The sequence below is a fragment of the Primulina huaijiensis genome, chromosome 11 (genome assembly GCF_012295235.1).
Source record: "Primulina huaijiensis isolate GDHJ02 chromosome 11, ASM1229523v2, whole genome shotgun sequence".
NCBI classification, from domain to species: Eukaryota; Viridiplantae; Streptophyta; class Magnoliopsida; order Lamiales; family Gesneriaceae; genus Primulina; species Primulina huaijiensis.
Genome location: NC_133316.1, coordinates 17,890,171 through 17,913,704, shown reverse-complemented (window position 1 = coordinate 17,913,704; position 23,534 = coordinate 17,890,171). Strand labels below are relative to the sequence as shown.

General features: G+C 34.0%; 1 protein-coding gene across 5 annotated transcripts; it reads left to right on the top strand.

The window, feature by feature from the left end:
• The first annotated feature begins 12,911 nt into the window (after positions 1 to 12,911).
• LOC140987845 (uncharacterized) lies at positions 12,912 to 21,682 on the top strand. 5 transcript variants are annotated; one of them, XM_073456534.1, is made up of 7 exons: positions 12,912 to 13,345; positions 14,747 to 15,067; positions 17,480 to 17,542; positions 17,862 to 18,014; positions 19,234 to 19,571; positions 20,080 to 20,584; positions 20,940 to 21,682. In XM_073456534.1, exons 1-7 carry the CDS (start codon positions 13,255 to 13,257, stop codon positions 21,443 to 21,445), a joined length of 1,977 nt encoding a protein of 658 aa, XP_073312635.1. In that variant the 5' UTR covers positions 12,912 to 13,254; the 3' UTR covers positions 21,446 to 21,682. The 5 variants fall into 5 exon arrangements, with proteins under 5 accessions (XP_073312635.1, XP_073312637.1, XP_073312636.1 ...); XM_073456537.1 differs by having other exon boundaries at positions 12,914 to 13,345; positions 14,755 to 15,079; XM_073456532.1 differs by having other exon boundaries at positions 12,915 to 13,345; positions 14,747 to 15,079.
• The last annotated feature ends 1,852 nt before the right edge of the window (positions 21,683 to 23,534 follow it).

The window sequence follows — 23,534 nt, the reverse complement described above, 5'->3', positions numbered from 1 at the left end:
TTCCTTTGCATCTGGTCTAGGTAGACCTGGTCTAGGTAGACAGGTTTGATATGAAACTGTGAATGGATACCTTGATCTTAACTGTCTAAGGATGTCTGGTTACAGTTTAAAGGATAGAAAACTCGTCGATCCATTGGGCTGGACGGGTTCGACCCGACAGAGCTGACATTTTTTTAATTTTAAATTAACAATATCGTTGAAAATCAACGATCATGATTTAGTGACCGTTTGTCGACCCGTAGGGTCGAAAGTTTGATAATTAGTTCTTTTATTGACTTTGAACTCAATGACCACGATTTTGTGGCCATTGATTGATGACGTGGTCGTTGTCTAACGGTGGGTCGATCCGGACCTGGACCGGCTGGTCGATCGTTGAATTCTTTTAGGTCTGATTTTGCCCATATAAATACCGCCCAACATATTCTTTTTTTTCACACAATTTTCTTTCAATTTCTGTTTTTTAATTCTTTCTTTATTCTCAAAATATCAAGTTTCAATAATTCATTTATTGTCAATTGTTGATTTATTTTCATAATTACTTCAATTTCATATTTATACAAATGGTCGGATCCAGATCAAGTCGTAGGGGTGACAAAGGAAAAGAAAAGGCAATCATGTCAATCGAGTTCGAGCATCATGATTTTCCTTCATTCAATGTCGATGACTATGATATTGATTCTTCCGATAAAGAACATCAAGAACGATAACAAGTGGCTCAACAAATACATCATTATTGAATTCAAGAAAGTATGAGCAATTTGACGTTGCTTAAAAGTACAACTCAAGCGGTGTCTCGTCCCACATCCAATATCTTCATCAGACATTTCGAAAATGTGACGCTTCCCTCCAGTTATTTGCAAGTCAAATGCAAATATTGTTAAAGAAAGTTACAAATTTCAACAAGGATGTGGTTATGGAACTTTAAAGTGGAACGTCGACAAAACATTATCATGTGAAAATTGGCATTGATCGTTCTCATACTCAAATTCTGACATTATCTTCTCAATAGGGTAACGAATCTGAACTTTTAAATTTTTTCGAAGCTAAATTTAAGGAAGAAATGGCTAAATTTTGTGCGGTTGATCAACTTTATTTTAGTTTTAGTTATAAATTATCTTTTGAAAATTGAATTTTTACTAGTGCAAATTTTTCTATTAGACGTATCCCACGAAATATCCTCAAATGCACACTTAAAAAACTAGTCATTAAACAAAGAAAAAGAATTTGTTAGTTTAAATAATAAAGTTTCTTTGTGTTCGCATATTTGGAATGATCATTGGAAAAGTTGTTCATATATGAGTATTACATGACATTGGATTGATAGTTCTTGGAATATTAAAAAAAGATTGCTTGCATATAGATGTTTTAACGAAGTACACACGACACAAAATATTTCTCAACTTATATTTTTTATTTTAGAAGAATGTGATATAACTTCTTAAGTTTTTTCAATTTTTTTTGATAATTCTAGTTCAAGTACATCTACTATTAGTGAGCTTATTCAAACATACAAACCATCACTATCTAGTAAATTTTTTCATATTATGTCATATTTTATATTTATGTGCTCAAGATGAACTAAAAAATTAGAATCACATAGTCAATCAATAAGGACCGCAATTCATTATATATGAATGTATCTCCAAGTTATGAAATAATGGGAAATTGTTTGCAAAATAAATGGTATAAGGCCTAAATGGTTTGCACGAGACGTTACAACTCGTTGGAATTCAACATATATATGGTTATTATCTTCTTTTGAATATAATGATTTATTATGTATATTTTTTAATCATCATGGTCAAGCTCGTGATATTTATTTGTTTTCGAATCAATGGAACATATGCACTGTTATTTGTGAAATTTTAAAAAATTTAATTATGCTTGTGAACAATTATCTGGTGTTCATATCCTATTTTTAATTTAATTTTAATATGATGTTGCAATATTGAACGTATTTTTAGTGAAATATTAAATCTAGCGATGATGTTTTACTTCAATGTATTTATGACATGAAAAGAAAATGAGAAATTTTTTTTTTAGAAATTATATTCCTGAAATATTTTTATGTGCTTTTATTTTAGATCCTAAACTTAAATTAGACGGATTACAAGAAATGCTAACATTATATTAGATTCTTTAGACCCTATTACGAAAATGGTTTCATCTATCTCGATGACTTAATTGTTTAATATTAGAACTCATTTATATGATATTTGTAATGAATATAACACCAAATATGGTGGATAAATTGTTGCACATGAAGCACAATCTACTACCACTAATAAAATTACTTCTAAACTTATTAAAACACAACTTTTATTAAGGGAATAGACGAAACGTCAATGTGGATCCTCAAGTTCCAGACAGAATTATTTTATCACTACTTTTGAGTTTAGTGATGCAGATAAGGAAACTTTCGGCATATTGCGATGGTATATGCACACAAAAAAAACGAAATATATCTAATTTTGTCTATAATGGCAAAAAAATTCTAGCTTGTTTTGTTTCAACGGATGCAGTGAAGCAAGTTTTTAGTATCGGAGAATAACATTGTTTGAGAGACGTTCTAGCTTAAGGTCGGAAAATTTGGAAGCTCAATATTTGCTAAATGATTTGTCAAAAGTCGTTATCCAAACACAACATATTAAAAGAGATGAAGAAGATCAAGATGAAATTGAGAGAACATCCGGAACGACAGGAAGAAATGCGAGTGATTGAGCAAGACGGAGCCTTGAAAGAATGAACACAATTGAACAAATCTATAGAAAAGCGTTGGCACGACGCCCTGTGACTGTAGATGCGAAATATTAGCGAAAATTATGATGATTAACGCTCAAGATTTATGATGATAAATTATTGATAATTCCATATTTTAGGAGTATTATTTGTAGTTTGATTCATTAAAGACTTTTGGAGAGATAATTTTTTTTTATTGATATATATGATTTTTATTTTAGGAAGTATTTCATATATTTTTATAAGTGCATGCCCTCTTTTATTAATTTATATTTTTTATTCTTTAAATGTGTATTAACAAATAATATTTTTTTAAAAAATAATAAACGCTGAACTAGACCCAAATCACCGGGTTCACAACCTGGACCGTAACTAGCCACGAGTGAGCTGGTTAATGGTCGGGAAGACCGAGACTGAACCCGACTTGTGGCTAGGTCTAGTTCTAGGTAGTTTTATATTTCTTTATTTATATAATGCCCTTGCCACTCACAACGTGTAAACAAATTTGAGAAAATTAGCAAATTTATTTTCAAAGTTGGTTTGTTTTGACTTTAATCCTATAAATTTATACAATTTGGTTTCAATTTAATAAATTAATATTTTTCACTTTTATTATATTTTATTGGAGGAATAATATGAAGTCAAATATTATTAATGTCGTCCTGATAATTGCTGGCATATTATTATATATTGTTGAAATTTTGAAAATGAAAAGTATTATAAATAAACATATATCATAATCTATAGTAACTTTCAATAACTGAATTAGTGAAGTAGAACTGAAATTTTGAGCATTTTTAGCTAATGATTAGAGATATTCAATTGCCTCAGTTGGGTCTTTATTTTCAAATGTTATATAATACATAAATTTAACCATTTGTCTATCTTTAAATGTCAGACCTTCATAAAATTGAGAAACAACTCTCCACATTTAAAATCATGATATGGACAAAGATTAAATAATTCTTAATATCTATCCCAACATTGATAAAAAGTTTTCCCTGGTTTTTGAGTGAAAGTGATGATGATTTTCCTTTGAAAGAATTTGTTATATGAGATGGAATTTTTTTAAAAAAAATTGTTGTTGAAGCAGATATTTCACCAGATTTCATTTTTATGATCATTTTCTTAACTCGTGAAAAAATAACACTCGTGACATTGTAATTTTACCATATTTCATTTTTATTATCATTGTACGATATAAATATTGACCAGCTCTCTATTAATACTTATCCAATATAAATTTTTTTATTGATGACATATTATTTATTTAATATCAAACCCTTAAATTTAAAATGAAGTGTAAGATTCGAGAATCAATTTCTAATTACAATAAATCCTCGACTAAAAAAGTTACAAAAAATTGAAATGAAATATTTTATGTGTGTTTGGATTGATGAATTTTAAATGTATTTTTGTAGTTTTATATAAGCAAAATCATAAACTTCAAATTCATTATTTGCATGTTTGTATATTGTTTTATGTTAATTAGAATGAATTTCAAGTTCACCCAATAATCTATATTAAACAGATATTCAGTCAGCCTACCATATCATCTACATGGAGCCTGCTTTAGTCCATACAATGTATTCTTTAGCTTGTAGACATAGTCCAAGTGGTGTATATCTTCAAATCCTTTCAGTTGACTCACATAAGATTCTTCATTCAAAATGTCATTCAAAAATGTACTTTTCACATCCATGTGATAAATTTTAATCATCATATGACAATGGCAAGTAACAGTCAGACTGACTTAATGTGGGCTACAAGAGCGAAAGTTTCATCAAAATCAATGCCCTCAACCTACATATACCATTGAGCAACCAACCGAGCTTTATTTTTAACATTATTTGACTCATCAGTTTTGTTCTTAAAAATCCATTTAGATCCAATGGCATTACGATGTTCAGGTTTTGAAACTAAATCCACATATCATTGCAGACAAATTGTTCAAGTTCATCATGCATATCATTTATCCAAAATTTATCTTTCAACACTTCATTAATATGTTTTGGTTCAATCTGTAACACAAAACCAGAGTGTCTTGCCTGACTGTATATGGAACTCATTCATATTGACCCAATCATTTTTCGGTAGTCCATTTATCCTTTCGTCGGGTTTGAATCTCTACGTGTATAGCTACTATGATTTGTGATGAGGGGTGATTTTTTTTTTTATTTTTGTTAAGAATATCCTTCCCAAGACTGTTCACACTGCACACTATCCAATATTTTGTAGCTTTGTACATCATCCTCGGATTATGTTAGTCTTAGTGTAGGTGTTGTCCTGGGTGTAACATCAGGCACAACATCTGTGTTGATCAGTGGCTCAGATATTTCCAGCAGACCATCTACATAATCCTTCATCGTCTTTACTGTCAGATCTTCAAAATCATCAAATACAACATTAATTCATTCCATAGTCATCCTAGTTTTTAGGTTAAACATTTGATATGCATGACTATTATATTAGATGAATATCCGAGGCACAAACATTTATCGCTCTTAGAATCAAACTTGGCTAGGTGATCTCGGTCATTTAACACATAGCATACAAAACCAAAAACATGAAAGTATTTTAAGTTTGACCTCTTTCTCATTTCTCATGATGATCTCATAGGATATCATAGTCGAACTATTCCTTAAATATACACAATTTGGAATATGGCATGTTGTGTTTAAGGCCTCAGTCCAAAAACATTTTGAAATATTTTTTCAACTCAACATAACCCAAGAAATCTCTTGCAAAGTTTGGTTTTTCCGTTCTACTAGGGCGTTCTGTTGAGTGGTCTTTGATGCAAAGAACTCGTGTGTTACACTTTTTTTTGTCACATAAAGATCTAAAATACGAGTTCCCAAATTCCTTGCCGTGATCAGTTATGATCTTACCAACCCTCAAATTGTGCAAATTAGTAATCTTAGCAAATAATTTATTCAATGAATCAAAAGTATCAGACTTTTCTCTAAGAAAGCTTACCCATGTAAAATGTGAAAAGTCACCTACACAAACAAATGAATACTTTTTATCTCTCAAGCTTTCCACTTTAATTAGATCCATCAGATCCATACAACAATTCAGGGCGGCGTGTTATGAAAAAGTGTTGTAACACTTTGTGCGGCACACGAGTTTGCTCATCTTTCTGGCATGGTCCACACACATAATATTCCAAAGGTTAGATTAAGCATACCTCGCAGAGCAACGTATTTTCCTAGATTCTTCAATGTCTTAAAGTTTGCATAGCTCAACTTTTGATGACAAAAATCTAGTTCACTTACCTTCGTATGTCTGAGAGCATGTTCATCTCCCAATTGATAGCAATTATCTGCATATCTTGTACCTGTCATACCACAAGCATTTACTTTATCAAAGACTTCACAAGTATTTTTGTCAAACTTAACATGAAAGTCATAATCACATAATTGACTAATGCTTGTTAAGTTTGAGTTAAATTTCTCAAAATGAAGCACATTGTGAATTTTAAAGAGTCAATTCACGTTCAGTGTTCCTTTTCTAGCAATCCTTCATTTTCACCACCTTCATAAGTCTATCAACCACTGTTTAATTCAACATAATTAGTGAGGTCGTACTTTGCACCTGTCATGTGGCGCGAGCACCCACTATAGAAATACAAAATACCTGCAATATTAGTTTTTAAAGAGGTATAAACAATAATACACCAAATTTCAGCTTTAGGTACTCAAATCTTCTTCACTGAAGTTTTATTGGCGACGATGTTACATTTTGTGTTGTCCAACACCTTATTCAACATCTGTTTAGTCTCCCAGCTTATGTAGTCATTGCTCAGCTTGAAACGGTAATGTTTGATATGAATAAGTTTAAAATAATAGTGAAAGACAAAATGACGTCTCCTTGGTTTAGGCTTCTGTGCAGAATTTTGCATCTTTGTTGGAAGAATTTTGGTCACATGATTGACTTTTGGAGAGTTTGAAGTATCTTAACTCTCTTTCACAAAAACAATCAAATGTGGTCTTGAGTTGGAGGATTATCCAAATGTAAACATACTATTATTAAACCCAGACCGGCTTTACTGTCTTTTTATATCATCAATATGGAGTCAAATTTGGTTGAGCTAGAGTTGAACTTAGCAAGTGTCTTTGTAGCCTTGCAAGTTCATCCTTGGTCTAGCAAAACTCCATGTTCTTCTTACTTGGCATACTTTAAATCTGGACACACAACCTTTCAACTCTATATTCTCTTTCGAGAGAGTTGAGTTCAATTTGTTCCTTTTGATCCAATCAACATTTAGTTCCTCATAGAGTTTATGTATGCTTTCCAAAGTTACTTCATCTACATCTTGAGTTTCCAAATCACTTGAAATAGTAGAGGTTGTCACATTGAAGCAGATATAACTTGATGAATTTGGAGAGGTATTTCTACTTGGTGTTGCAACACCAAAGGCAAAAACCAATGAATTAACTAGCATTGAGTGTTTCTCCAGTAATAGTACAAATAGATAAGTGTGATTTTCCCCTTCACTGGATCCTTGTACTATGTCTGAATCTTCATCATTTAGGGAAACATTTAATTTCTTGTTTTTGCCAATTTTTTGGCACATTCATTAGCATAATGCCCAAAGCCTGAACACTCTCTGCATTGAACCAAATCTAGTCTTTTGACATCCGATTTAATCTTCCCATGATTCCTTGGTCGAAATTGTCCTTTAGTAGGTGCAATCTTTTGAATTTTAAGTAAGTCTCTTGTGAGACGGTCTCACGAATTTTTATCTGTGAGACGGGTCAATCCTGCCGATATTCACAATAAAAAGTAATACTCTTAGCATAAAAAGTAATACCTTTTCATGGATGACCCAAATAAGATATTCGACCCATGAAATTGATCCGTGAGACCGTCTCACAAGAGTTTTTGTGTTGAATTTTTTGGGAGCAGTAATACTAGGAAGTTTAAGATGCTGGCCCGATTTCTTCTTGTATCTGATATTCTTTAGGTAGTCTCCAAATTTCTTTGTGATCAGTGAGATAGTATTCAAATATATCAGACTCGTTGACTTCCCGAGACATTTGAAATAGATTACCGTAAAAATCATTTGAGACTTGGAATGCAATGGTCGTTCCTTTGTCTTTCTTCTGTAAATCCATATTCATCTCAAAGGCTTTGAGAGAACTTATCAGATCATCCAAATCAAGCTGGTGGTGTCTTTGGCTTCATCAATTGCACATATCTTAATGTTAAATCGTTCTGGAAGTTATCTTAACTCTTTACTGACTTGTCTTTCATTAAAAATCGAGGACTGAATGCTTCATTAGCAATATCACGCAGTTGGCAAAAATAAGCAGTAATAGACTTCGTTTCTTCTATTCTCAAATTTTCAAACTTGGTGCTTCACATTCTCAGTTTGGTTCTTCACACACTTTCAGATCGTCTGTAGTATTTTTGAAGGATTTTTCATGCATCCTTCGCAGAGACATAATTAGTGATTATACTGAACATATTTATGTCAACTGGCGTGAAGATGACATTGAGTGTCTTTGATTTGAAGTTCGAAATTTGGACTTCATCAATTGTCCATGCAATTTCCGATTTAATCAAATTTTTAGTTTATAAAATGTTGTGTGCAATGTTGTAGCACATTAGCACAACATGCAACAAAATAATATAATTTATCATACAATTAAAACTTTGATTAATAAAATAAGACAAAATTAATCATGCACAAGTATACACACTTGTGTGTTGCCTCAAGGAAAAAGATTCACTAGAAAAACTTATCATTTTACAAAACTAATACTAGTGAATGAAGAAAAGCTAACTCTTTTAACAAAGTGTGAGATTAAAGTGCATCCAAAACATTTATCAAATCAAATAACAAAAACTATGGATGGAACGTTTGTGATCATAAACTCCTCTTTCATAAACACCACTCTAATCAATACAATGATTAAATGTCATGCATGAATATCTTTAACACTCAATGACAACACGTCAATACGCCTTGACTCTGAACTATTTATTAAATTGCCGATATACATGCTTGATCTCCTGTTGCGTCTTAAAATCCCTGCTTCATCTAATCAATCTCAACATCTATATTTGATTATTTATAAGCTTTATGTTGGAACATTTCATGTTAGCAATCTTGATTTTGATGTTAACAAAAATTGTTATTTTGTTTCTAATGATTTATTGTAGTGCACATGAAGTTGGAACTGATCAGGCTTCGAACTGATCAGTTAATTGATCCAAAACTGAAGCTATCGAGACACAAATGAAAGTATCAGCTGATTGCCCAAAACTGAATCAGCTCAACTGACATATCAAAAAACAGTTCAGCTGATGTCCAGTTGATAGGTGGTTCAGCAGGAGAACTTCAGAAGCCAGGCCAGCTGATGAAGAGCTCAACTGATGAAGAGCCCAGCTGATCAATTCAACTGAAAGAGAGAAATCAGTTCAACTGACGAGTTAACTGATTTCACCAGCCCAACTGAAGATTAGTTCAGATGACCAGTTAAGAGCATCAGTTAGGAATCAATCAATTGCAGATCAAGACAAGCTTATCTAAAGTGGATTCCAGCTACGCACAAAGGTACAAAGCATCTGTACTATTGATAGTACAATAATGGACGTTGCAGCAAAGCATAAACCCAAAATATTCCAGAAGACTGTCGGAAAAGTCGAGACACAAATTTCAAGGAACACGTTCAAGCCGCAACGGATACAATAATTGAGTATCACTATACCATCAAGCCTTCCCACCTATAAATAAAAGATCAGTGAAGACCAAAGGATAAGTGAGTAAGAAAGAGAGGGCACACTTGCTGCTTATCAGCTTACAAGAAGCAATCAGCCCAGAAGGAATATACAAAGTCATATCAGCTTAGTTTAGAAGCTCTTTTTCCTCAGTGTGTGAGAACACCTTTTCGGTATATTCATTGTTCAGTTCTCACACACATACACTCACTCACCACCACCACCCAAAATACAGTCTTGCACAAAGACATTAAACTTGTGTATGTAGTCTTTGACATACAGACGTTAAACAAGTGTTGGCTGAGAGGTGCTGCCTTCAGTCTAGTCTAGGAGTTCAGTTAGGTAGTGGGTAAGTTCTAAGCTGGGTGAGTTTGTACAAGGTGTTGTATAAATCAAAGTCTTCTAGTGTATCCTACCTGAGGAGGTAGAAAGGGTGACGTAGGAGCAGTTGAAGTCTCCGAACATCTATAAACATATCTTGTGTATTTTCTTGTTTAACTGTTGTTTTTAAACTGATTTGATCAGTTAGAGCATCCGTCAGTTCTACTTTCACCATAACTGAACTGATATATGATAGAACTGATATCCTGCTTTTCAGTTATTCAGATTACACAAGTTAAATGACTTTTAAATATAGCAGCTTTCTTCACGAAAGATTACTTCGAGTATTTTTCGCTTGGTACTTTAACCAAACTCGATTTAATTCATCAGTGTTAACATTCTTAGAACACGAGCTATTGCAGCTCTTGGAGAATATTGTGTTTGAAGCACCTCTGGTATCCAGCACACGATCCTTCAATTTCTTTGCTCTAGAGTTTATTCATTGAATATAATCATATAATACATGGAAAGAAGAGTTTCATTTGGAAATAAATTCTTTTAAATAAATATATCATATCTAGAGTTTATTAAAGATCTCAATAGTCTAGAAAGGAAAAACTTTATAATTTAATATGCACGATATTAGAAAAAACAAAAATATAATTAAAGTAGAAATTATATTCTATTTACTTCAGAACCGACCTCTCTAATACCAACTGTGACGACCCACACATCTCATATTCATGTGTACATGTAATTAATGTGGAACAATTAAAAATAAAACATTATGTACCACAAGGTAGATATAGAGGAAGACATATCAATGCCGAACGTTAGGTTACTGTCATGGATCATGAAAATGCAAGTGACCATGTTTTTCAAGCTTTCATTGACTTACAATGTCAACATGCATTCCTAAACATACTATAACACTTAAAACATTGTTGTTAAAAATTCATCCGAAAGAACTCAAACATAAATTAACTCGTCTCAAACATATTGATCTTCAATATCAAATCTCATTTGTCATGTCTCATACTTTAACCAATCAAAGACAACCTTACAATAACTCATGAAATAATATAATGAAAGCATCCTAACATGTTTGTGCACATAACCATAAGAAACAATTATGTATCCACTCATAAAGAAATCTTAGGCAGCGAAAGGTTCTCGGATGAGTGTCGTCGTGCCATGCAATCCTCTCGTTTCTGTGAACTACTCTGTCGCTTTCCCAATATCAACATCCTTATCATCATTCTCACCTACGTCATTCAAGCATAGTTATTCTAAAGACTCAACAAGGATATTCAAATATTAAAAAATACATATAAAAAAAAATATCACAAATGTATGATATGATCATAGACTTGACTTCAAAACATATATCATTTTTCGTAGATGAAATATAATGTAAATGTGGTAACCATTCATATACGCTTGTATCATCTATATGATCATGTTTATAGTTGACCAATCTTATCATAACTAAGGGTGGGAAAAAATATCGAATTTTAGATATATCGAGATTACCGTACCGAAACAATTCCGAATTTACCGAATTTTCGGTATACCGAAGATTTCGGTACGATATGGTAACAATACCGAATTTTTCGGTACGATAACAGTATGAAATTTGAGAATTTCGGTATATATACCGAAATACCGAAAAAATATACAAAATTTTTAAAATATATAATATTTTAAAACAATAAATTTATAAAAATTTTAAAATGTAAGGTTTTTTCGGTATAAAACGGTATATACCAATACTGTACCGAAATCTCGGTATATCGTTCAATTTCGGTATAATCGGTATGCTAGTTACATGTATCGAAATTTTCGACATGCCGAAAATTGGTATACAGAATTTTTTGGTACGGTATCGGTATGAATTTTCTTATACCGTAATTTCGGTATGATATATAATATAAAATTTTCGGTATGGTTACGGTACGGTATACCACCCCTTAACATGTTACACAACCCGCATTAACCAATGACAATATGCTCCATCCGTATAAGTTTGGATTAAACCTTCTAGTGCTCATCGGAAGTAATAATCCCATGCTTTCACAACAAGTACTCATACGACATCGAAATATCCTTCATACTTTTCATAAATCAGTTCATGCTATGAAAATTATTCATGCTTCAACAATAAAAAGTTGTGTTCATTGATTTGTTATAAAAAGATATCATACTTGTGTATTTAAAATATTCATAATACTCATAGAAAAGNAAATATATATATATAATTCAATCCACACGCACACATAAAAACAAAAGTAGATAATTATTTCTTTGATGGTATGTCAAAAATTGAATTAAACTTGACTTTTTTCGTCGGAGATGAGATATGCGAACTAGGGGAATCGACTTCTAGTCTTGAACCGAACAAAAGACACTTAAATTTCTTGAAAATCAAGAAGAGATTTTCAAGAATTTTAGGGAGAAAGGGAAGGGAAACGACATCTGAATTATGAAGAGTACTGGGGGGATTAATTTAGAATTTTTAGAGTACTTCAAGAATTAAATGGAAGTTGTGTTTGAATGGAAATAAAAATAATCAAGAAAGTAATTACTGTTACTTATGGGCACGGGTCGGGTTTCGGATAGTTCAGTTCAGGTGCCCGATTTTTTCGGATACTGTTTTTAGTACCCAAACCCAACTCGACTCTGGTGACTACCTGATTTCTCCACAAATGCTAGAGAAGAGCATACAAACAAATGCAAGGTTGAATAGAAGAGTTTCTCAAATATTGATTCTAAATGAAAACCACATGAAAAAATGAACGAAGGAAGTTGTGCATGTATTATTTGGCAGACTCAAAAATTCGAAATGAGTGAAAATCCAATCTTAAATCAGAATCAAGCGGGTTTCGGATACCCGATTGGGTACTTAATTACCCGAAAAAAAGCACTCGATCGAGTTCGGGTCGAGACCGGAATCCCGACCCCTAGTTATATGCTTGTATTTTCTTAAAATGGAATATTTTCACTATGTTAACTCGTGCAAGATTTTTGCATCGCATTTGAGAAGCTTTGAAAAGCACGTGCAGCGATATATATGTTCAGGTTCAGTGGATAACGGGTGACGCCACGCGCTCTGGATAGATCCCTCAATTTTGTGCCTTTCCCGAAAAGTATAAATACTCTCACCTTCCAATCATCATTTCGTGCCCTAATTTCTCTCTCCCCGCTCGGCCGCAACATGATCCTTCGCTGGAATTTACCTTTTCACTATTCAAACCTCCCTCTTTCCTTAGATTTTCCGCTTCATATGTCTTTTCACTGCGGTCAACGGCTTCAATTCAGCTCAGATTTGATATATTAGTTCAAAACATTGTCGGATTTGCGGGTGACTAGTTATTTGAATGGAAATATTGTTGAATTTGTCAGGGCTTATGGTGCCATGATGTTCCTGGGTTGAATTGAAGCTGCAGTGGCGGTTGCGTGGGTAGAATCATGGGATCGGCCGAGGGTTTTGGAGGAGGTGTGGTGGTGACTGAAGTTGGGCGGCTGTCTGGGGGTGCATGCAGCTCAGGGGTTCAAAAAGGTGAGCTTCTAGTAACTGTATTGACGTTTGTTCTAGGATTTGGTTTTGGTTGTGTTTGTATTGAGATAGTAATCACTTGAATTTTTTGTTTTTCCATTTATAAGACTTTCGAAGTTTTGGCACTATTGGTGCAGTTGGTTCAAAAGCTGCAACGCACAAGTCTCGATGGTCAAAGTACCAAGCCAATATTGTTTAAATAGAATTGATTGACGAAATCTCGGCTAATTTATTCTGAGGGTCACTGAAAATCAGTTAGTTTGGTTATGACTGCAGTGGAGTATTGCTTCTCTATTCGGTTTCGTTTGCCTGTGTTAAATTCAGCAGTAGTTATTCCTCTACAAAGAATCTAAATGGCGGAACTTTTACTGGGCATAGCGAAACAGTTATGAAATGATGGTGCTTGTTTCCCAGTTATTTACTTCAACAATTGTTATATGGATTTGTGGTAGTGACAATTAATAATAGGAGCAGCGTTTCTTTTTTTTTTTCCTCACCATTTATGATACTTGTTACCTTCTTTTTCGAAGGGGGGATGCTTGTTACCTAAAAAAACTAATTTTGCATTAAATGTGCTTTACGATGTACAGTATGTCCTCCATTTTTCCCACATGTTTTCTTTCATTAAAAGCATTCCTGAGCATCGACAATGCTTTTATACCATTTGGAGCATGGTTGTAATGGACGCAAGGCACAAAGGGGTCTCGGAGCCTGAGGCGTTCGCCTTATCGAAGCAACACTCACTATCGGTTTTTTAGAAAAACATATTTATCTACTATATTATGTATGGAAAGAATGTTATTATTGAAATAATTCAGGTGTGCAAAGAAAAAAATATTTAATGACACATTTATCTACTTATTTCTTGGGGTTTGGGGTTTTGATCGTTGCTGTGCTGCTTCTTATTTCTTAGGTTTTGCTCTTTGGGCTTTTTTGATGGTAAAGAAGAGGCAGCCAATTCTTATTAAAGAAAAGAGGTGTCAAATGCAACTTCCCTGATTTTTTTTTAAAAAGATTGCGCCTGGGTATACACCCAACTGCAGCAGGCTCACCCACCTTTTAAAACCACGAGTTGGGGCTTACCCCTGTGTGAAGGAACTTTAGTAAGGTTGCAAGTTGTAACCTTACTACAATTGTAGATTTAAAGTGTTTTACCCTCGCCTATAAGAACAATTTAATCCATTATTTCATGCTTTGTTTTAGTGAATGACAGGTGAGTTATTGTATAAAATTGGTATTTCATGCTTATTTTATTGAATATTTTATTCAGTTTATGGATTATTTGAGATGTAACATGTATTTTCTAGTTTCATTTTGACATATTGTGCTGCATAGCATTTGATGTAGCTGTTTCTTCAATTCATCTACAATCAACCTTCTTTCTAAATATGATTGTATTGGAAGATATTCAGGTTGATGACATGTCAGTAACTGATTCATGGGGCAAGATACCTGTTTCTGAAATTTGTAGGCAAGCTTCTCAATGCCCTAGATTGCACAACAAGGATCTTGCAAATAATTCTTGCTTGGAGAACAGGAATTCTCCTTCCTGGGAACTGGATTTAGGGGATAAGCTTTTAATTGGGAGAACTTGTGAAATACCAAGAAGCAATAGTGTGTGCTCTAAGAGATCAGGGATGGTACCGATGGAAGTTTCTAATAGTAAATCTGGATTATTAGATGCAGAAGTAATGCCTCTTGAGCTTGCATCATGTCCCGCAAGCGGTAATACTTCAGGTACCAGTCTAATAATTTTTTGTTGATGGAGTGTTGTTAGTGAATTAATCTCCCAGATGAAAGTACCTTCATGTTTAATACTTTGTTCTTGGTGTTTGTTTCTATCTGAGCAGAAAATCTTGAATTTGCTCCTTAATTTTTGTCCCCCCGCCCCCCCAATAGTTGTATATCGCGCGTAGCGCTCTATAGCGCAAAGGTTTCCCGTGGCTATAGTGCATAGCGAATAGCGTAGCGAGGACTATTTGAAAGTAAAATGCCACAAGTATATAAATATATAATATATAACATATAGTAACATTAAATCAACATTTCATGCTTAAGTAATAAACATATAAGTTCAAAGGATACAAAACCTCCATTCTAGAACTGGAAAAATATAATCTAAAATTCATCTTCATATTCTTCATCAAGATCGAGACTATCTTCTTCATTTGAAATTGCATAACGCTCGTCATCGTTCTGTTCTTCACTTTCTTTGTCAAAGTCGAATTTATCATCTTCATCTGCAAGATTATGTGCAGCAGATGTTATTGGCTTTTTCCCTTTAGACTTAGATGTGGCCGCCTTCGAGCTTCCTGTAGGTGTAGATGTTGTCGCCTTTGAGGCCCGTGTAGATGTAGGGGTCGCCTTCGAGGCCCCTTTGGATTGCTCAATGTATAAGGAGCTTCATCTGCTCCAACAACATCTGCAACATCTTACCAAGTTAAATCATCACCATCATGAACAAAGTCAGGCTTTTCATCTTCCAGTATCTCTACCAACCATTTATTGTCATCATCTACTTCATTCAATATGATATGATTGATGGTATCACGACTATCGTATCTACTCCTCAGAGCTCTGTTATACTTAACGAACACCGAATCATTCAGGCGTTTTTTGCTCCAACATATTCCTTTTCTTGGAAGAAGCTACATTTATTTACATAAGTTCGGCGGTCGATAGCCCGAAGTCTGGCAAACCACGAGCAACTGAAGAGGATGGCAAACCACGAACAACTGAAGAGGATAAGCAGTGGAGAATTGTAGGGTTGATGTTAGGGTTGATCAGGAGAAGCGGAGAAGATTGAACATAAGATGAGAAGCAGCTTTGATTTGAAATAGAATTGGGCTTAAAAGTTGTGCAAAATAGGCCTACAAAACATGCGTTACTTTAAAAAAAATGTTCATGCTATCGCGATGATAGGCCACGGGGCTTCGCTAAGCACAATAGCGAGCTCTATGCTCCCCCCTTGTCTGCGTAGACAGTAGACACCCTAGTTCCATCATATTAAATTCTTAACAATATATCCGTGTCTCTTGAATTTTTTCCCTTTTCTTATACCGGCGTGTTACTCATCATTGTTGTCATTGTGGTCATTGTATTGTCTGAAAGATGATTTTAATGTTTAATATACCTGTATACTCAATCTCCTATTTTCTTTTTGGAGTCTTTGGGAATAATGGTTAAGCTTTGAATTTTGTATCCACTTTTTGAATATATTATTGTACAAGAACACTTGGCTACAAGAAAGGATTCCTTAGCCAGAGTTTAAGCACATGAGTTTGAGTAGAATCAGATATCCATCTTAAGACAATGTATGTACCAATTGACGTCTGGTTTTGGATGAAGTGGGTACCATTTCATGCCAATGATCTTTAATAAGGTTCCAGATTCATCTAGATGTACAGATGCGTACTGCATTTTATGTGGAATCATTTTAGCCACCGATCGCCACCTAATTAACGTACATAATTTTATGTGAAAAAATATAAAATAGTTATTTGTAGTATATGCTTTGTATATACTTAAATGTGTGTGCATGGAGGATAATTAGGTGGCGATTGGTGGCTAAAATATTATATATTTTCAGACGTGTATCGCAGGTACCATCAGAATGTGTTTGTGATTATCTTTAGCTGGTCATTTTCATAAACTTTTGCCTAGTTTTTCCAGTCAATGAACTGTGTCCATGATTTTTTGCTCTTGTGCACATTTCCTTTTCCATGTCAAAAGCTGTGATTACATGAAAGAAAACATACATTTTTAGCTTTTGTTGCAAATCTTTTTCCTCATAAAATGTCATGTCTGTAGGTTAGTTTACATTTCAGTGTTTTATTCTGGAGTCTCATTCTTTGAGTATTTGGATTTTATCCTCCAACTTGTTTCTTTTTGAATCAATTATCTCCAACCAAACATCACTGGCAAGCCTGGGTTGATGAACTAATTGAACCATGAATTGGTTATGTAATTACACCTGTTCTGGCTTGAAATAGCATTTAGTATCTATAATACCTATTCTTGAGTAACTATGAAATAAAGTCTGTTTTATGTGACGTGCTGGAGCATTCTTTGTTATTGAGAAGTCTGCAACTTTTTCAAGCCATTAACTTATGGTATTCCATTTTACTCTTTATACAGAGAAAACCCAAATGGTTAAGCAAAGGAAAAGTTCTCTTATCAAACCTGGGGATAAAAGAAATGGTAAATTTTTACCATAGTGTCATTTTTGTAGGCTAGTTATGTAACATCTTCATGTTCTTTTTTCTGGAGTCTCATCCTTTGAATATTCGGATTTTGACGTCCAACTTATTTCTATTTCAAAGTAATCGAACCATTAAATGGAATATGTAATTGCACCTGTTCTGACTTTAAATAGCATCAACATAGTAACTATAATAACTATTCTTGACTGTGAAATAAATTCTATTCCATATGACCTGCTGGAGCATTTCTGTGTTATTAAAAAGTCTGCAACTTTCTCAAACCACTCTTATAGTACTCCACTTTACTCTTTATACAGAGAAAACCCAAGTGGCTAAGCAAAGGAAAAGTTCACTTGTCAAACGCGGGGATAAAAGAAATGGTAAAACGCACAAGAATAGATGTGATTCAATCTCCTTGAAGAATGGCTTGGTTAGTTTCAATTCAGCTGCAGGAGGGAATAACTTTTTCGGTATGAATTGGGTTATTCCCGATCTTTCTGTTATTGATGGGCCAAATTTCTTATCATGTCATGAGTTCAACCGACTTCTAGCTCGAGGATTAGTTAGTTGATTATTTCTAATTTGAGTTGAAACATTATGATGCTTGCATTGAAAATAATGTTTCATTGGGGCAAATTTGTCTGTGGCTCACCATCACATATGACTATCTTGTTATTAGGGGCAAATTCCACTTGAAAAAGGATGGTATTGCTGTTCTCTTATTTTTATGTGGTTATTGACTTGATTCCTCCAACCGTTTATGTGGGCTGTGTGGTAGTGCCATGATGATTTAATTGAGTCACAAATGTTGGTGTAGTAGCAAGATAGAAAGTCGATATTTGAAGTTTGAACAATGTTCGGTGGTAAAAAATGTGATGAAAACTTCAGTTTTTTGGAAATATTGGTACTGACGTTTACAAAATTGAATAGTATGTTGGAAGAGATGTGTTGATAAACAGTTGCACATTTTTTGGGAATTTGTTGGAACTTGGACTAACTGTTATATCTGCAGAACATGTTTTATATTTCACGTTTTTGAGTTTTGAAAGAGTCTAAGAAAAACGATGTTTATCAAGTTGTACTCCAATGGCTGTCATCTGGTGTATAACTGGAGTGGAACGGTAGAATTTTAAGCATCACTTTCTTAGTTCTGTTTGTTTATTGACTGTGGCCTAGTGTGTTTATTGCCATATTTATAGGGATCTGTTGCTATTTCTATGCCTTAGTTTTAGTAGTTCGCTGGCGTAGCTGTTTTTAATACCCTTGCTTTTTGTTGTTCTACCTTTCGTAAATGGGAATTTCAGTGTCTTCCGTTCTACGATATTTCTATCGTCAAAAGGAAAATGGTTCAGCGGTTCAGTTTTTACTTGGCAAACGATATGTTTCTGATGTATCACTGCGAGATCATTTATGCATATTTGCATTTTTAAAATCTAATGTTGGATTGATAGCTTCAAGTTTATGGAAGATGGGATGGATCTCCAGGAGTGATAACTTTTTTTCTCTCTTACTTAATTATTTATTTCTTTTTTACATAATCTGCATTGTTTTATCTTTTCTGTGCACAATGAAAACATAGAATCTTGAATAGATGTATGGTTTGATTAACGAAAGTGTTCATTAATTTTTGAGCGTTATATTTATATATTATTTTCTTAGATCAGTGAGCTGAATATGAACAAGTTTCAGGAATCTATGGTTTAAAAGCTGATGTTTTTGACATCACAAAGAATTTCAATGAGATTCCTCTTGATGAGATTCTGCATGGAAAGTATCACTGTGCTAGTATTGCCAAAGACAAGGGAAAGAAAGCAGTGAATTCAAACAGCAGTCTTTTGCAGTCGGTAAGAAAGGCCTACTCTGTTCTTCAAGCTAGGAAGGTTTTGCACGCTGAAAAATGTGCTGAAATTGATCACAGTTGCAACCAAAAGGTTTCGACTAGCTTAGTCACTGCTAGTTCCTCGACAAGCCAAAGTGAAAGTGACAAAGGAGAGAGTTGTGATGCAGAGCTTCCATCCTCTGACAATGTATGTCTGGATACTTGACTATGGAATTTTGCCTAAACTTTATTAAGTAGCTAGGGATGGTGTGGTGATAAATAAATTAGCATTTTCTGTATAGTTTGAAATCATATACTTGATGTGGTCCAGAAACTTCTTACTTGTTTTAAGAGAGTGAAAGAAACTCCATGAATTTATCCTGGCTCCATACACTCACTCACACATGGAGTGGAACAATTAACTTTTGGAGCTAGTATTTTTATAGCTAACAGTTTTGTTCTTGGCTATAAATTTGGAAAATATCATCGTATGCATTTTAAGATTAAAGCATTTAATTCCTTTGATCAATTCCTCGCAATATTATTCTGCCTTTGTAGACCACAAATATTAGATTTTTGGACCAAAACCCTAGGAATGTATGTGATTCTATTTCTGGCATACCTCGTCATACTTAAGAATTATATCATACTTTTGAAGTGCATCTCAGTGTTTTTGAAATTTGTTATAGTGAGTTGACTGAAGCTTATCTTTGAAGGTTCAAGAATCTGTCGGCAAGATGAATATATCTACCTTAATTGCCGATTCCCCTCTATATCAGCCGAAAGAAATCATGGAGCGTCTCGCGCTTGCTCCACCAAAGGATTTGGAGTCTTTTCTATTTGATGTGGCCAAGCCAGCGACATCTTTTCTGAAACAAGGCAATGATCCTCGTGTGGGCAAATCAGTTTCTCACCGAGCTGGCCTACCGCCTTTTCCTTGGTCCAATTCATTTTCTGGACATAATAAGTCGGGTGCTGATGCCAGTAAGTTATCTGCAAGTCGGACAATATGTCAAGGTAGATGGATAAAAGTTAGAAATTCTACCGCCCTACGGAGAGGTTCTACTGATTTACAGATGGACCTAGAATCACTACAATTTGATCACAGTTTAGTGCCTTCACTTAAGCTTAAGCCTGAGCGTCCAGAACATCAAATTGCTCCAAGTGAAAAATTTCTTCCCTCCTTGGAAGCATGCTCAACTTCTAAGATATCTGCAGCAGGTAAATCTCATCTAAGCCCTAGTTTCAATTGGTAATTATGGTACTTAATACCAGATAGTTTGTCTTATCCATTTCATCCCTATTTATTTTATCATGAAAATACTGTTTTGGATTAATTTAACCCACAACAGAGACTAGTCAGATTAATATACACTTGATGAGAACAAAGTCATTTATTATGCTATGATCATGAAAGTTTTTTGTGGCACTCCTGTTCAAACAAGCATGATATTTGAATAATTACGTGGATGTAGACTAACTGCTAGATCCTTGGCATGAAATAGTACCTTTCAATGAATACCGCACGTGAACATATTTTGTTTTTTGTCTTATGTTGGCTGGTTGGTGATGCCAGATGAGCACTCCCGCATGTATGCTGCCGCTCAAGCCCTTTGTGAATTGGCTATTCATTCCTCAAAGAAAAATTACCATTCAACCGTTAAGTTGCTTGGAAAACCTTCCCAGATGTCCATGAAAGCTTGCAAATCTAAAGCCGTGGAGAGATCTGATAAATTTTCCGACCCACCAAAATCAATAAATGGGACCATGAATCTCATAAAACTTGGCGATGAAGGGTTTCCTTCAAAGAAGCTCAAGCTCACAACAGACGAAAGAAACACCTACAATACTCGTACTGATTCCCTAGAAAAACAAGCATTAGACTGGTCTACTCCAGAACCTGTTAGATCACCTCCAATGAAACTATTCAGGAAGTCGAAACCAGAAATAGATCGTTACAACCCCCACCTTGTAAAGAAACCATATATGATGAAACCGCCACGTGCTGCAGAGAGGCCTGGTATTGGTCAACAGAAGTTCAGGAAAGTCGTCCCCATGAAGTGGAATCGACCCGAATGTTAGCTGAATTCGTATAATGTAAATTCACTTTTATCTGTCGTTTGCTCTGAATCAATTCATTGTACATATTGTGTCAAATTTAGGTGAATGTGGTGATGTCATTCGATGTTTGTACCATTATTCGAATTAGGGAAGTCGAATGTTAGACATGAAACAGACAGAAAGAGTACCTTTTAGTCTTGCCTTGTGTAGATAATTGTTTGAGCAATTGTGTATGCCATTTTTCTTTCCAGGTGTATTCTTCTTCACATACTGCACTTTGGCTCTAGCCTCTTACGTTAAAATGTGCAGTGTCTTTTAGTTCATCCATGTGGTTGCCAAGTTTCATACATCAACTTACACATGAATTGAACCAGCTAATGAGCTTGTTGAGTGGTTTCGATTCTAATTTGTTCGCGAGTTTGAGCCTCCAACAGGCATAAAATAATGTTGTTTTTATATATATAGCTTTAAATTTAAGTCCATTGCCCAATTTTCCATTCAAATCCCATGTTCTTTAACATCTCAACAGTATAATTTATATGAAAAAAGAAATAAATGTACAAATATAATCGGCCAGCATCCAAATACAGCAAAAGCGAAACTAATAAGCATAGGCAAATATGTCATTTGAACCTTACCAGGTTACAAAAAAACCTTATCGACTTACGAATGGGAAAATATATATAACAACATTTTTACTTGAAATCAACATAATCTATTACTATCTGTTAAGTGAGAGATCTTTAAGGAATAAATAATTTTTAATATTTATTAATAATTAATTTTTTTAGAGATTTTTAAATAGTAATTAAATTTGGCGTGGATTTTTATTTTACCTAAAATATTCTTATTTTTACCAAACATCCTCTCTTATATTAAAGGATTAAAAATTAATAATTATTTTAAAAAATTTAGTATATTCTTTTCGATTTAGTTTAAATTGTAAAAAATGAAAATATGTATTAAAATTTAAAAATGTATATTGTTTCCACTATTTTACACCAATGTGTGTGATATTGTATCATACATAATATTACCAATAGCTGATGAGTAGAGAATATGTGTGTCATCATTTCTCTCTCCCAGTCAATTTTGGGACTCATTAATTTGGATTGAGTCACACCATGATATATTGATAGATATATTTATTTAGAGAATCTTTTAATTATAGTATCAATGTATGTGGCTTGTTTGAGCCTTAACATCTTATTTGATATATCTCATATTTGATTCTCAATACATAGGATGATCCGCCAATATTCGAATTTACTTACTAGTGATATTTTAGTTGATTACAATTCATTCACAATTAGTAGATATCATAAACATAAAGTACTAGGAATTATACTGCACTTCCACTAACTTTCTTGTACATACATGGTTTCTCAAGATTTGTTACAAAATCAAACTTCTTGATATTGTTATCGAATATGAGGTTCCAATTCTTCGATACCTATTTCAGATCATAGATCGAAATCTAAGGTTTGCATACCTTATGCGCATTTCCCGCTGATGTAACCCTTCTAGCTGAAATATGTAAATATCTTCATTAATATCTCAATTAAGTACTGTTGTCTCCACATCCATTTTTCATATTTCATAGTCATATCATGCTGCTATGTCTAGCAGAATCCTAATGGACTTGAAATTGCTACCAGAGGAAAAATGTTTTCTCATAATCAATCATTTCCTTTGACTATAGCCTTTAGCTACCAGTCTAACCTTGAAAGTCAATGCATTCTCATTCGCCCTAAGTTTCCTATTTAAGATCCATTTGCATACTATGAGAACCATTCTCTCGGGAGGATCCACCAATGTCCAAATTTGGTTCGAATACATGGATTCCATCTCAGACTGCATGATTTGAAGACATTTAGACGAATTGCCACCAGATAATACTTCTTTGAAGTTTCTTGGATCACATCTATGGTCAGACTCATCCTGAACATCTTCAAAAAGCAGACCATACTTCACAGGTGGTCTTAAGATCCTTTCGGATCTCCTAGGTACTTGTATCTCTTCTACTGACAGTTGATGTGTGGGTTATAATATCTCAGTTGTGGGTGTTTCTCGAACCTCTTTGTGTTCTATCATTCCGTCTTTTTTATCT